Source organism: Bombina bombina, chromosome 2 (genome assembly GCF_027579735.1).
Source record: "Bombina bombina isolate aBomBom1 chromosome 2, aBomBom1.pri, whole genome shotgun sequence".
NCBI lineage: Eukaryota > Metazoa > Chordata > Amphibia > Anura > Bombinatoridae > Bombina > Bombina bombina.
This window is the reverse complement of record NC_069500.1, coordinates 993,963,646-993,977,618: the sequence shown is the minus strand read 5'-3', so window position 1 is coordinate 993,977,618 and position 13,973 is coordinate 993,963,646. Positions and strand designations below refer to the sequence as shown.

Sequence of the window (13,973 nt, the reverse complement as noted above, 5' to 3'; positions counted from 1 at the left end):
TAAATCATTTTATTTAGTAAAATCTTCATAACAAAATATATATCACATGGTAACCTTTCTTGCTGTTATATCATGCTGCACTATTTTGCTGCAATTGTAAACTAGATTAACACCAGGGCCATCTCTATAAATTGGAACAGGTGGCACCATATGATAAAGACAGCACTTGTCAGGGCCAGCAAATTCTGGATAACACTGTTTTTAAAGATAAATTAATCTTAAAGGGACAGTAAACACCACTAACATCAATATATATTATAAAATACATAACCATTCAATCATTATTCACATACCCCCAACAGTGAAGAATAGCAGCAGCCATAAATATCCCTAATATGATTGATTTATAGTTCTCCAAAATGGCCCCCAAACTCCTCCTCCCTGTTCCTTCTTTATCTAGATTAAAATCTTTTTACAATACCTTGGCTCGTTCCTGAGGCTTTCAACTGTGTCATCACGCAGTGAGGATGACATATAAACACTACTCGCACAGCGATGTGCACCGCAGTGCGTTTTACTGTCCTCATTACCGGATGAGCAGAGGTGTGTGATTATATATATATATATATTATATATACACACACACACTCACAGGAACGAACAACTGGCTCAATACTATTGTTAGCCTGTTCTATGGCGATTTACCACCTGGGTGCAGCTTCTTTTAGCCCAGCAATGCTTTTCACAGAGAAGAACTTTCCTGTAGTATATCAGTCTGATCCCGCCTATTACGGTCAGTCCATCGCCGAAATACCAGGCAATTCCTCTCTGAACAAGGAACACAGCAACCCCAGACGATCGTTTCAGCCTTCATTGGGCCTCGTCAGTGAGGTGTAGCCATATTTCTCTAAGCACACTGAGCAAGGAGTCCACGTCTGGTTTCCCCTTTTTTTCCCATAGGGAGACTAAATACACACAGAGAGAAGCACACTCACAGGAACGAACAACTGGCTCAATACTATTGTTAGCCTGTTCTATGGCGATTTACCACCTGGGTGCAGCTTCTTTTAGCCTAGCAATGCTTTTCACAGAGAAGAACTTTCCTGTAGTATATCAGTCTGATCCCGCCTATTACGGTCAGTCCAGCGCCGAAATACCAGGCAATATATATATATATATATATATATATATATATATATATATATATATATATATATATATATATATATATATATATATATATATATATTTATTTTTTTATTTTTTTGATTGGAGTAGCTGTGTTAGTCCAGTGATTTAGATATCAAAATAACAAGAGTATTGCATTTAGCAATGATACTTTTTTTTATTGGACTAACTATACATTTATAAGTTGACAAGATTTCGGAAGAGTTCCTTCCTTTATCAAGTCTAAAGTCAGTATTGCTTTAGACTTGATAAAGGAAGGAACTCTTCCCGAAAGCTTGTCAACTTATAAATGTATAGTTAGTCCAATAAAAAAAGTATCATTGCTCAATGCAATACTCTTGTTATTTTGAGATGATAGATAGATAGATAGATAGATAGATAGATAGATAGATAGATAGATAGATAGATAGATAGATAGATAGATAGATAGATAGATAGATAGATAGATAGAGATATTTTATATAATATATGTACACTTTCAGCCAGGTGTATTTGTATCGCACATAGTTTTCTAATATTTGCATACTATATACCCAGCTCTAAAATATATAGTCTCAAGACATGTCATATTTTAATAATTTAAAAATATGAATCGATCTTTTTTCCATTATTGACTTACATATTTTTATAACATAATACCTAAAACGGAATTGAAATAACCTGTGCAATTTTTCTGCAGTATCTGTAAAAAACACAGGAAATTAAAGTGGTTGTCTGAAGGTTCCGTTTTTTTCTTTCCCTCAGACATTGCGCATGCGCAAATTCGGCGAGTCACGTGTGAGACGATCGGATGACGCAAGCGAAACAGTCAGTGCACAGACAGAAGAAAAAATTTACGAGTCACTAACTAGATGGGCATATGAAATCAAGGTTAGGAAGAAGTATCCTTAGGGGCTGAGTTTGGGGGCCATTTTTAACAGTCTGGATGCACAGTTTGAATTTACAATCAGACACAATACGATGTGAACAGGTATATTTAAAACGTTGCAGACTTATCAGCAGGTTCACAACTACTAAACACGGTAAATTTATAAGGAGTGTTTACTGTCCCTTTAAATGATGCCAATCTGCATGTTCTCATGTGAATTTGTAATCTGTTGAATCTAATGATCTTCATCAGGAAACACTAGGTCAGGGATTTGTGTAGATAAATTATTTGAAAAGCTTTTCTAAAGGATTGTGATCCACCAATAGAATAGGAACCTGGGTTGATAAATGACAATTATAGATATGTGAGTGCAATTCCTTTTAGATCAAAATATGAAATGTCAGCAGATTTTCTTAAAAGTAATGAGTTTCTAAACTGAATACTTTGGGCAGCTTTTGAGTCGCATAAACGCAATAACCAATTTAATTATATAATGATATATATTAAGCTTATTATATCACAGTTGGCAATGTAAACACCTATACTAATATTAATATTTGGGGTAAGATCGAGACAAAACGTAATGGTGACAGCTCTCTGAAATGTTATCCTTTTTAGGGCCTGTGGATACTGGTTATACTCCTGGTGGCCTCCCTATCACCCTGTCAGTGTGACAATGGCTTTGTGTGCATGTCACTAATCTCCTTGCATACCCTGAACAGCTCTGGTCAGAGAGATACCTACAAGCAGGTGATGTACCGGTGTATGAGCATCCCTCTCCTGCTGCAGGTGCTTCTACAGCAACAGTAGCCTATCCTTTTAACTCATTGGCTACCAGACTCACAGGGAAGGTCTTTTAAAATTGACCAATATAAATATGTCTGTTTAAAGGTACCTAGGTACTTTATCTCACCGTTGTGTTGAGCTGCTGGTGGTCCCTGTGCGGACATTGCGTCACTTCTCAGTGTTCCTTTGCGTCAATACAAATCAACCACCGCCACCGCTATCGTTCGCCAGCTTCTGAGAACAATCTCCAGAAGAGCCGCACTAGGCTTCGGGAAGATCATGTGACTCGGCAGTAGCAGCGGCCTAAATCCTTGGAGATGATCGAGAGAAGTGGGCGCCATCTAAAGGCAGCGGCTGGAACTAGGAGGGGCGCGCATGCTCTAAAGGGGAAAAGTCTGCCAGTGGTGTATACTTAGCTTTTGTATGTAAACATGGGTCTTGGATAAGGACATGTCGATGTAGCAGCTAAATATTACTGCAAAGTTATTAATGAATTTTGATAAATAGTCTGGGTTTGTTAATGTGATGATACATTTTAATCTGTGCGCCACAGCATATACATATGCTGTAATAGCATTGAAAAACAATACAGTATACTTCGTCTTCATTTTCAGGTAGGGGATGTAGCTCAGTGGTAGAGCGCATGCTTTGCATGTATGAGGCCCCGGGTTCAATCCCCGGCATCTCCACTCTTTTTTTCCATTATGGAGTTTTATGCAAATCTTTTTTGTTAGAATTAAATCATTTTCCTGATTTCTATTTAATTATAAACTCAGACGAAAACATGTAATAACGTTCTGATATTCTAGATTTTTTTTTAAAGTTATAGTATTCTGTCAATCCAGGTGAAATACTATTGCAATATATTGTGATTCAACAGTTCTTTTGTATATTTCTGAAGACACATTTTGCAACAGCTTCGCTTATGTCAATTAGTACAATTTACATGATCAATCTAACTACAGGTGGCCCTCGGTTTCCAATGGTTCAATTTGCACCGTTTCAGAATAACAACCTTTTTTTTCAGTCATGTGACTGTTATTGAAAAGCATTGAAAAGCAGTGCATCAATTAAAATAGCCAGTATGTGGAGCTGTTTGCTTGTGTTGCAGCATAGATATGCAAGCCAAGCACACAAGCAAGCTGAAATTAATCAGTGTAGCTAGCTAGACCTGAGCTATCGAGCAGCTTTTAAAGGAACAAGATCTTCATGTCTATAAATCCGTCCAGATTGGAATGCATAGAAAGAACTGTTTGCAAAAAAATGCAAGTAAAGTCTGTGTTGTGTGATTTTTTTATTAGGTTTATAATGTTGTTTTAGCAAATGTTTTTGTTCATTTAACTTAGTTTAATTATATATTCTGTGTCTAATGCTGTTTAGCAGTTAAAGACTACATTTCAAAGCTTTAAAAATAATGTATTAGGTGTTATTTATGACAATTTTGAGAGGGGCCTGGAACCTAACTCCCTCACTTCCCATTGACTTACATTATAAACTGGGTTTCAATTTACAATGGTTTCTATTTACAACCATTCCTTCTGGAACCTAACCCCGGCGTAAACTGAGGGCTACCTGTAATGTCAGTAGAGGAAGTGGCTGGAGTCTGAGCAAAAGTTACCACAAAAGAATGAAATCTAAAACAATATCTAATCATCTAAATTCAGGATTAAATATTTTGTTTGGAGGTTAATTCAGTCTCCTGATCAGATTTCATAGTAAAATAAATTGTGCGACTAAGCAAATCATTTGGCTTTTAGCATTTCTTGTTTTTACTTGGATTGAAAACTGCATATTTGAAGGTCGCTTTATCAAGCTTGCGGCGGACAGGGGCGCATATACGTGCCCCTGTCCACCACAGCTTGCCTCTGGCTGGCTAAATTCCCCTGGCGGAATTCAGCATTGCACACAAGCGATATTTTGCACTCACATGCAATCCTGCCCGCGCACAGCCAATCACGCAAGGGCAGGAGCTGCCAATAGGATATTGAAGTTCGCCACCTAAGAAGTGGTGAAAGGGCAGGAAAGCAGCGGTCTGATGACCGCTGCTTGTTAAATACGGCGTTGCCAGTAACACATACTGGTTGCCAGTAACACATGTACGTAGTAGGGATGTGACCCCCTTAGCTGCCAGAAGTAAACAACCAGCAATGACTGCCTGTAACACATATAATAGAAAATGCACAGTGTAACTTTTTTTTAAGCGTAAAAGCCTAAAAGGCCCTTTACATTTAGCTGACAGGGGTCTTTAAAGGGACATTATACACTCATTTTTTTCTTTGCATAAATGTTTTGTAGATGATCTATTTATATAGCCCATAAACATGAGTGGCGTCACTAAGCTTGGTGTCACCCGGTGCGGAAATTCATGGTAAAATGTAAATGAAAATATAAAGGTTACTGAAATTGTAGGAACAAATGATGAGGTGGAAAGTATTTGGGTGACTTTGGAAATTGGAGATAAAAATGTTTTTAGAATAGGGGTTGTATATAGGCCTCCATTGCAGGATGAAAAACTGAACAATCTGTTATTAGATGAAATAACCAAAATGACCATGAAGGGTAAGGTTATAGTACTGGGGGACTTTAATTTGCCAGATATAGACTGGAAGATTCCTTCTGCTAGATCGGCTAGAAGCAGGTATATTCTTGAATCTCTGCTAGGGGAATCACTTGAACAATTAGTCAAGGAACCAACTCGTAAGGAAGCTATATTAGATCTAATACTTACAAACAGTGATACAGTTTCAGATGTGTCAGTAGGTGAGAACTTAGGATCCAGTGATCATCAATCTGTTTGGTTTAGTATTCATGTTCAGGAACTGTCCACCCAGACTAAAACAAAATTTTAAGACTTTAGGATGGCAGATTTTTCATTAATGGGAGAATACCTAAAAAACTATTTAAAGGGAAAAAATCTTATTACAGGGGTTCAAGAACAGTGGGAATTTGTGAAAGGTGCCATTTTAGATGCAACCGCACACTGTATTAGACATGTCTGTAAAAGTAAAAGGAAGCGGAAACCAATTTGGTTTTGCAAAGAAGTAGCACATGCTGTAAAGACAAAAAAGATAGCTTATAAAAATTACAGACACACACAAGCAGATGATGATATGAAAATATGGAGACTCCAACAAAAAAAAAGACTAAGCAGTTAATTAGGAAGGTTAAAGCTCATGCAGAAGAGAAGATAGCACAGTCAGTAAAACATGGGGACAAAACATTCTTTAGATATATCAGTGAAAGAAGAAAAAATAAGGTAGGAATAGTAAAATTGAAATCAGTTGATGGTAAAATAATAGAAGGAGATAAGCAGATTGCAGACTGTCTCAATGATTACTTCTGTTCTGTTTTCACTAAAGATTGTGAAGATACAATGTCTACATTAAAGGACCAGTCAACACAGTAGATTTGCATAATCAACAAATGCAAGATAACAAGACAATGCAATAGCACTTAGTCTGAACTTCAAATGAATAGTAGAATTTTTTTTGACAATTTTAAAAGTTATGTCTTTTTCCACTCCCCCTGTACCATGTGACAGTCATCAGCCATTCACAAATGCATACACACTTATTCTTGCACATGCTCAGTGGGAGCTGGTGACTCAAAAAGTTTAAATATAAAAAAAACTGTGCACATTTTGTTAATGGAAGTAAATTGGAAAGTTTTTTAAAATGGCATGCTCTATCTGAATCATGAAAGTTTCATTTTGATTGAGTGTCCCTTTAAGGGATGCTATGCAAAATAGAAACAAGCTTAAAAGTAATCTTTTTACAGAGGATGAGGTTTTGTTAGCATTATCAAAAATAAATGTTACAAAGGCAGTGGGTCCTGATAATATTCATCCAAGGGTTTTAAAAGAACTTCGATCAGTGCTAACTGTCCCATTAACTGATCTGTTTAATCAGTCACTATTAACAGGAGCTGTCCCAGATGATTGGAGAATAGCAAATGTAATACCTCTTCATAAAAAGGGCAGTAGAGAAGAATCTGGCAACTACAGGCCAGTTAGTTTAACTTCAGTAGTAGGGAAATTAATGGAAAGCCTCTTAAAGGAAAGAATTATGACTTACATAAAGACAAACAATTTAGAGGACCAAAATCAGCATGGTTTTACTTCAGGGAGATCATGTCAGACTAATCTAATTGACTTCTTTGATTATGTAACAAAAGTATTAGACAAGGGAGGAGCAGTTGATGTAGCATATCTAGATTTCAGCAAAGCATTTGACACCGTCCCACACAATAAACTTATTCACAAACTATATCTCCTTGGTCTAGATTCAAAAATTGTGAACTGGGTGGAATGCTGGCTTAAGGACAGAAAACAAAGTGTCTTAGTAAATGGAGTTCATTCAGCAGAGGGGGCTGTTACTAGTGGTGTTCCTCAGGGGTCAGTTCTGGGGCCTGTTTTGTTTAACATATTTATCTGCGATATCAGCAAAGGGCTACAGGGGAAAGTATGTCTCTTTGCAGATGATACAAAAATTTGCAACAGAGTGGATGTTCCAGGGGGGGTAGACAAAATGAGAAGTGATATACAACAATTGGAGGATTGGACAAACGACTGGGATCTAAAGTTTAACACAGCAAAGTGTAAAATAATGCATTTAGGGAAGAAAAATCCAAATGTTAATTACAGACTCAATGACACTTTACTGACTGTTACAGACGAGGAACAGGACTTGGGAATTATTATTTCAGATGATTTAAAACTTAGTAAACAATGTAGTAAGGCAGCGAGTAAGGCTAGCAGAATGCTTGGATGTATTGGTAGAGGTATTTGCAGCAGAAATAGTAAGGTTCTTATGCCACTTTATAGATCATTAGTTAGGCCTCATCTTGAGTATTGTGTGCAGTTCTGGAGGTCATATCTTCAGAAGGATATTAACAAACTTGAATCTGTGCAAAGGAGGGCTACCAAAATGGTACATGGTTTAAAAAATAAAACTTACCAGGATAGGCTCAATGACCTAAATATGTATAGCTTAGAGGAGAGAAGGGAAAGAGGTGATATGATAGCAACTTTCAAGTACATTAAAGGGTTTAGTAAAACTGAGGCTGTGGGTATTTTACATAAAATGGAAAATTCAAGAACAAGGGGTCATGAGCTCAAGCTAAAGGGTAGTAGATTCAGGAGTAATTTGAGGAAGCACTTCTTTACAGAAAGAGTGATTGATTTATGGAATAAACTTCCTCAAGAGGTAGTAGCAACAAACACTGTGGGGGACATTAAAAATGCATGGGACAAGCATAGGGCTATCCTACGAACTAGATAAGTTTATACTGTTAGGTAAGGTGGGGCAGACTTGCTGGGCCTATGGCTCTTATCTGCCGTCAATATCTATGTTTCTATGTTTCTATGGTGTTACCCCCCCCCCCATGGTAATTTAAAAAAATAAATTATATATAAATATATATATATATATATATATATATATATATATATACACACACACACATTGTATATATACACACACATACATAATAAATATATATATATATATATATATTTACATACACACACATATATATATATATATATATATATATGTATACACATACATATATTTTCACTCACACAAACACACACATATGCACACACAAACACATATGCACATACTCACACAAACATGTACATATACACATACACAGTCACACATATATATATGCACACACTCACACACACATACATATGCACATACTCACACATTTGACAGACACACATATAAATATGCACATACTCACACAGACACACATAAATATGCATACTCACACACACATACATATGTACATACAAACACATACATATACACATACTCACACAATCACACACATATGCACACACTTACACACACATACATATGCACATACTCTGACTCACAGTGACAGACACACATATAAATATACACATACACAGACACACATATAAATTGGCATGCTCACAAACACATACATATGCACATACTTACACAATGACACACATATGCACACACTCACACACACATACATACACATACTCACACAGTGACAGACACACATAAAAATATGCACATACTCACACAGACACACATAAATATGCATGCTCACACACACATAAAAATATGCACATACTCACACAGACACACATAAATATGCATGCTCACACACACATACATATGTACATACTCACAAACACATACATATACACATACTCACACAAACACATACATATGCACACACTCACACACACATACACACTCACACAAACACATACATAAGCATACACCCACACACACATACACACTCACACAAACACATAAATATGTACACACTCACACAAACACACACATACATATGCACACACAAGCACATAGTTTTAAGGGCAGAAGTAGTTTGCTCCCTTGATGCTCTTAGGTTAGAGTGTAAACGTATAGGATTAATGAGTGAACCTTTTTAAATTAATTTAATTAATATCAACTTCTCTATAAACAAGGTATTACCGATGCACCACTCTTAAAAAAAATATCAAGCTGACAAAGGAGATACGTTTAATACTGACCATTGCTATATCATTATTTACAATCTGTTGGAAACACCACAATTTTTGTTTTTATTTTGGCCTAAATAAATTATTTAAGTGGAAGTTTTTTTGTTTTTTTTAAAAAATCTATTATTATTTAAGACCCATTATTCTCTCAGCTTTTTTTTTTATTATTGATAACAAAGTTGATTATTTTAACAAGTGTGCTATTTATATAGTCATCCTTACTCTTTTTATTGCTTAATTTTACTCAAAAGGCCTATGCTTAAATGCTTGAAATTAGTTTTGCAGACAAAAATAAATTGTGAAATTGATTCCTATGTAGAAATGTCTTTTTACGCCACCAAAAGTTTTACTTATTTTTTTTTTAATGCACCTCTAGCGAGTAGCTTTCATTTGGAACATTGATAAAAATTTGAAATGAAAAATGTTAAATCTTAATAATAATTGTTTTAAAGACACACATAGTTTATATTGTGGTATTTATTTTTCATTAAAAGGCAAAACTAATCAATTGTGCTGAACCCTGTCGGAGGGAATAATGAATAACCCTATTTGATAGGAGGCCATAATTTCTGGTTATAGTAGCCCATACTATGTCAAGGACAGTACCCCTTAGCAAATAAAATGGCAGTCTTTCATTATTTAAGAAATTAAGGTCACTGGTCAGTAAATAAAGAAAAATTCAAGAACTTTGAATTCTGGAAGTGCAATGCAACAACCTAATGACAGAAGCACAATTCAGTTCCTCTGGGGTGAGAGATTTGTATTTGTTACTGATTGGTTAAATGCCTTTCCCAGGATTATTGATAACAATTATTTGATTAAAGGGACAGCCTTACTGAAAAGCAATGTGATATAGTAATATTTACATTTTAAAGGCTTGCAGAAAAGAAAATGAATACACATTGTTGTAAATTGATTGTGAGTGTGACTTTGTTTTGTCTTACCGGGTACTGGTAGACCAGACCACCTCCCCACCCTGATCTCTGATTTAGAAGAAGAAGATCACATACCCACACCGCACAGCACTGACTGAGATGACACAGTGACTTACCTTACTTCACTTGGCGCTTGCTGCCTGCCTACTGCTGTGTCGCACGTCGTCGGTCGTCCCGACTCCCGCTCTCTCTCTCTAGTGACATGACGTCTTCCTCCTGAGTCCTGCGCATGCGCAGTCACTAGTGTTGTGACTATTTGCTCCTCCCCGACTTGCGCCCTGTTCATTTCCTGTCACGTTCCTACTGGGTGGTGCTGCATGTGTCAGCTCAGACACTGTTGAGGAACGTGACCGTCCGTGGCTGCCTGGCCTGCTGCTCAGAGTCTATCGGAGACTAGACTGATCACAGTCACTGACATCATCGTTGGGTCACAAATGGACCCCACCCCCGTACTATTACACTATTACATTAAAGTACATTTTGTCTGAACAACAACGCCACACTCACTCTTCAAAAATAAAAAGTTAAAAATGTATAAATATATACAAATACTATTTACTAACAGCTGCTGCCTTGTTTGGTGGTGTCACCCCCCCTTAGGGTGTCACCCGGGTGCGGGCCGCACCCCCCCTCGCACCCCCCTAGTGACGCCACTGCCCATAACGTTTTTTCTTTTAAAAAATGTATAGTTTTGCTTATTTTTAAATAACATTGCTCTGATTTTCAGACTCCTAACCAAGCCCCAAAGTTTTATTTGAATACCGTCAGCTACCTTCTCCAGCTTGCTCCTGTTTGTGTAAAGGGTCTTTTCATATGCAAAAGAAGGGGGAGGGGGGGAGTGTCTTATTTCCCACTTTCAGTGGGCTTTCCAGCTACCTTTTCAACAGGTCAAAACTGAGAGCTTCTAAGTAAGTTTTTAAACAGTTTTATACTGGATTTTTATATCAGTATCTGTGCATCTTATTCTTTATAGTAGTGTCTATTACATGCAGTTATATGAAAATGAGTGTATACTGTGCCTTTAAGTGTCTAGTATTTTAGTACAGATTGTCCTGGACAGCCTGCGAAAATACTGGACACCCTGTTTGTATGGTTCAGATCAACTATAATTAAAGGGACAGTAAACCTCAAAAATAATGTTATATAATTCTGCACATAGTGCAGAATTATATAACATTATATTAGCCTTTTCTGTATAAAACGTAATATTCCCTTTTAATTTTAAAAAAACCTGGCTGTTTTACAGACTCGCTCTCTGCTGAGCGGGTCTGTTTTATTCACACAGCGCATCAGGTCAGCTGTATAGTCACAGCCCGGCCCGACCGCGCCATTATACACAGTGCAGCTCGCTCCTACTGTCAGACAGAGCAGGAGCGAGCTGCACTGTGTGTTATGGCGCGGTCGGGCCGGGCTGTGACTATACAGCTGGCCCGATGCGCTGTGTGAATAAAACAGACCCGCTCAGCAGAGAGCAGAGAGCGGGTCTGTAAAACAGCCGGGTTTTTTTTAAATTAAAAGGGAATATTATGTTTTATACAGATATGGCTAATATAATGTTATATAATTCTGCACTATGTGCAGAATTATATAACATTATTTGTAAGGTTTACTGACACTTTAATATAAAATGGATACAGACATAAAGGCTTCTAAGTGTGGGGACTCTACTATTAAATAATGAAAGACCTAACACCTGTAGTTTCTTAGCTACACTGCACAATTACATATGCTAATTAGTATGGCTGTTAACCCCAGAAGTAATCACATGACATGATCCAGGGGCTCAGCCATAGCTCTGTAGATATTACCAGACCAAAGCAGTTGATGTCATTTTAATAATCTATTCCCAACATATAAGCAGTGGAAACTCAAGATTTATAATGGGAGTTTTGTTAGAACTTAAAGGGACACTAAACACCTTGTAATTACAAGACATTTATGTTACCATCCTACAGAATAACATATCAGCCAAGAGTAAAGATTTATTTAACAAAATAAAATCCTGTTTACTGCAATTGGTTTTCAATAGAAAAACTGCACCCAATAGTCGCCTTATTTGGAGGAGTCAAATGAGTTTGAGTTAGCAGACAAGGCTAATCATTGCCATTAAGTTTGTATAAAGTGAATTGTTTTGCAGTTGTTATCTATTAAAGCCAATTAGGAAAAGAGTTAATGCAGAGTTAGCTCTGAAAAGTCAGCAGGATGCAATTCCAACTCAATGTACAATTTTCAGAGCTAAATTACATGAAAAGGGGCAAAATAAATAATGAGTATATTACAAAGTTGTTTTATTATGCATAATTAAGCATCTTATGTTAAAGCTACACTAATAACATAGCTAAACTGACAGTCATGGTATAATGCGATGCCTGGTTGTCATGGTGACAGTCTTAGAGGAGTGGCTTATGTGATGCAGCAGTTACGTCACAAAACCAACTGACAACACAAAGCCACCACCCTCATAACAACTGCTGCTCACTTTACTAAAGTTGCCAGTAATCACTGTCATGTAAATATTAGTTACCTAATATCTTTATTTCACAGCTAGGACATTACAGTACAGTATAGTATGTGCTGGTATGAAGAACAGTGACTACCTCCAACACAATGCAAATGGCATCCGGTGGAAGCTGCAGGTATGAACACCAATTACTACAGGTAGTGTTGCCATGATCACCCCAACTCAGTAACTGAATAATACTAATTCAAATGCATATACATTGTAACATAATACTGATAAATGACAAAAGTAATAGCTTAAACTTTGTAGCTTCCTATGGGCACCAGTATTTAAAAATACATATAATTTAATAAATATTTTAATTTTTAAAATAATTTTTATACATATTATAGCATTAACAGTATTATAGCCATAACTGTAGGACACACCAATGCCTTTCGGTGCTCCCTCTACATATCTTTATAAGACTTACAGCAGGCAGTAAAGGCTTTAAACCAGTTTTATGGATGGTAAGAATTACTGCATCATTAGTCTGCAAATGCTCTAAAGAAAGGACTTCAAGTAAAGGCAATTGACTATAAACCCCACAACATGGGTCTGCAATTTGTATGCTGCAAACTCACTGGTGCTGGGGCCCTCATTAAACACTGTACTGTAAGGTGCCGCATCTGATGCAGCTGTTTTTTCTGCTTGACCCGGATGAAGAAAAGGCAACTGGCGATCTGAAATAAATTCAGATCAGACTGATGCGCATCTGGCCTGCAGTATACGCGCTGATGGCAGATGTCCTCACGCTGCAAACTCACTAGTGCTGGGACCCTCATTAAACACTGTACTATAAGGTGCAGCGTCTGATGCAGCTGTTTGATCTGCTTGACCCGGATGAAGAAAAGGAAACTGGCGATCTGAAATAAATTCAGATCAGACTGATGCACATCTGGCCAGCAGTATACACTATTATGGCAGATGTCCTCACGCTGCAAACGCACTGGTGCTGGGTCCCTCATTAAACACTGTACTATAAGGTGCAGCATCTGATGCAGCTGTTTGTTCTGTTTGACCCGGATGAAGAAAAGACAACTGGCGATCTGAAATAAATTAAGATCAGACTGATGCGCATCTGTCAGGGATCTTGGCATGTTAACTGCTGTCACTTTAAATCTCAACCCAATTCACCCTATTTAAGGCCCCTCCTCTCTCTACTCCCTGCTTGGCAATTTGTTTCAGTTGTACAAGTGACTCCTGCCGAAGAAACCTAGCCCCATC

The 13,973-nt window shown here is 37.2% G+C and overlaps 1 protein-coding gene and 1 non-coding gene across 2 annotated transcripts in view; one reads left to right on the top strand and one right to left on the bottom strand.

Annotated features, from left to right (window-relative positions):
* Window positions 1–3,119, bottom strand: part of SEC24B (SEC24 homolog B, COPII coat complex component) — a 521,322-nt gene extending 518,203 nt beyond the window's left edge. The window contains exon 1 of the mRNA XM_053700185.1: window positions 2,910–3,119. Coding sequence (XP_053556160.1) covers window positions 2,910–2,946 — 37 coding nt within the window. The 5' untranslated portion in view covers window positions 2,947–3,119. The remainder of the gene's footprint in view (window positions 1–2,909) is intronic.
* A 280-nt stretch (window positions 3,120–3,399) lies between these two features.
* Window positions 3,400–3,471, top strand: TRNAA-UGC (transfer RNA alanine (anticodon UGC)). Its single transcript has one exon. It is a non-coding gene; the product is annotated as a tRNA-Ala (tRNA).
* Window positions 3,472–13,973: the final 10,502 nt, after the last annotated feature.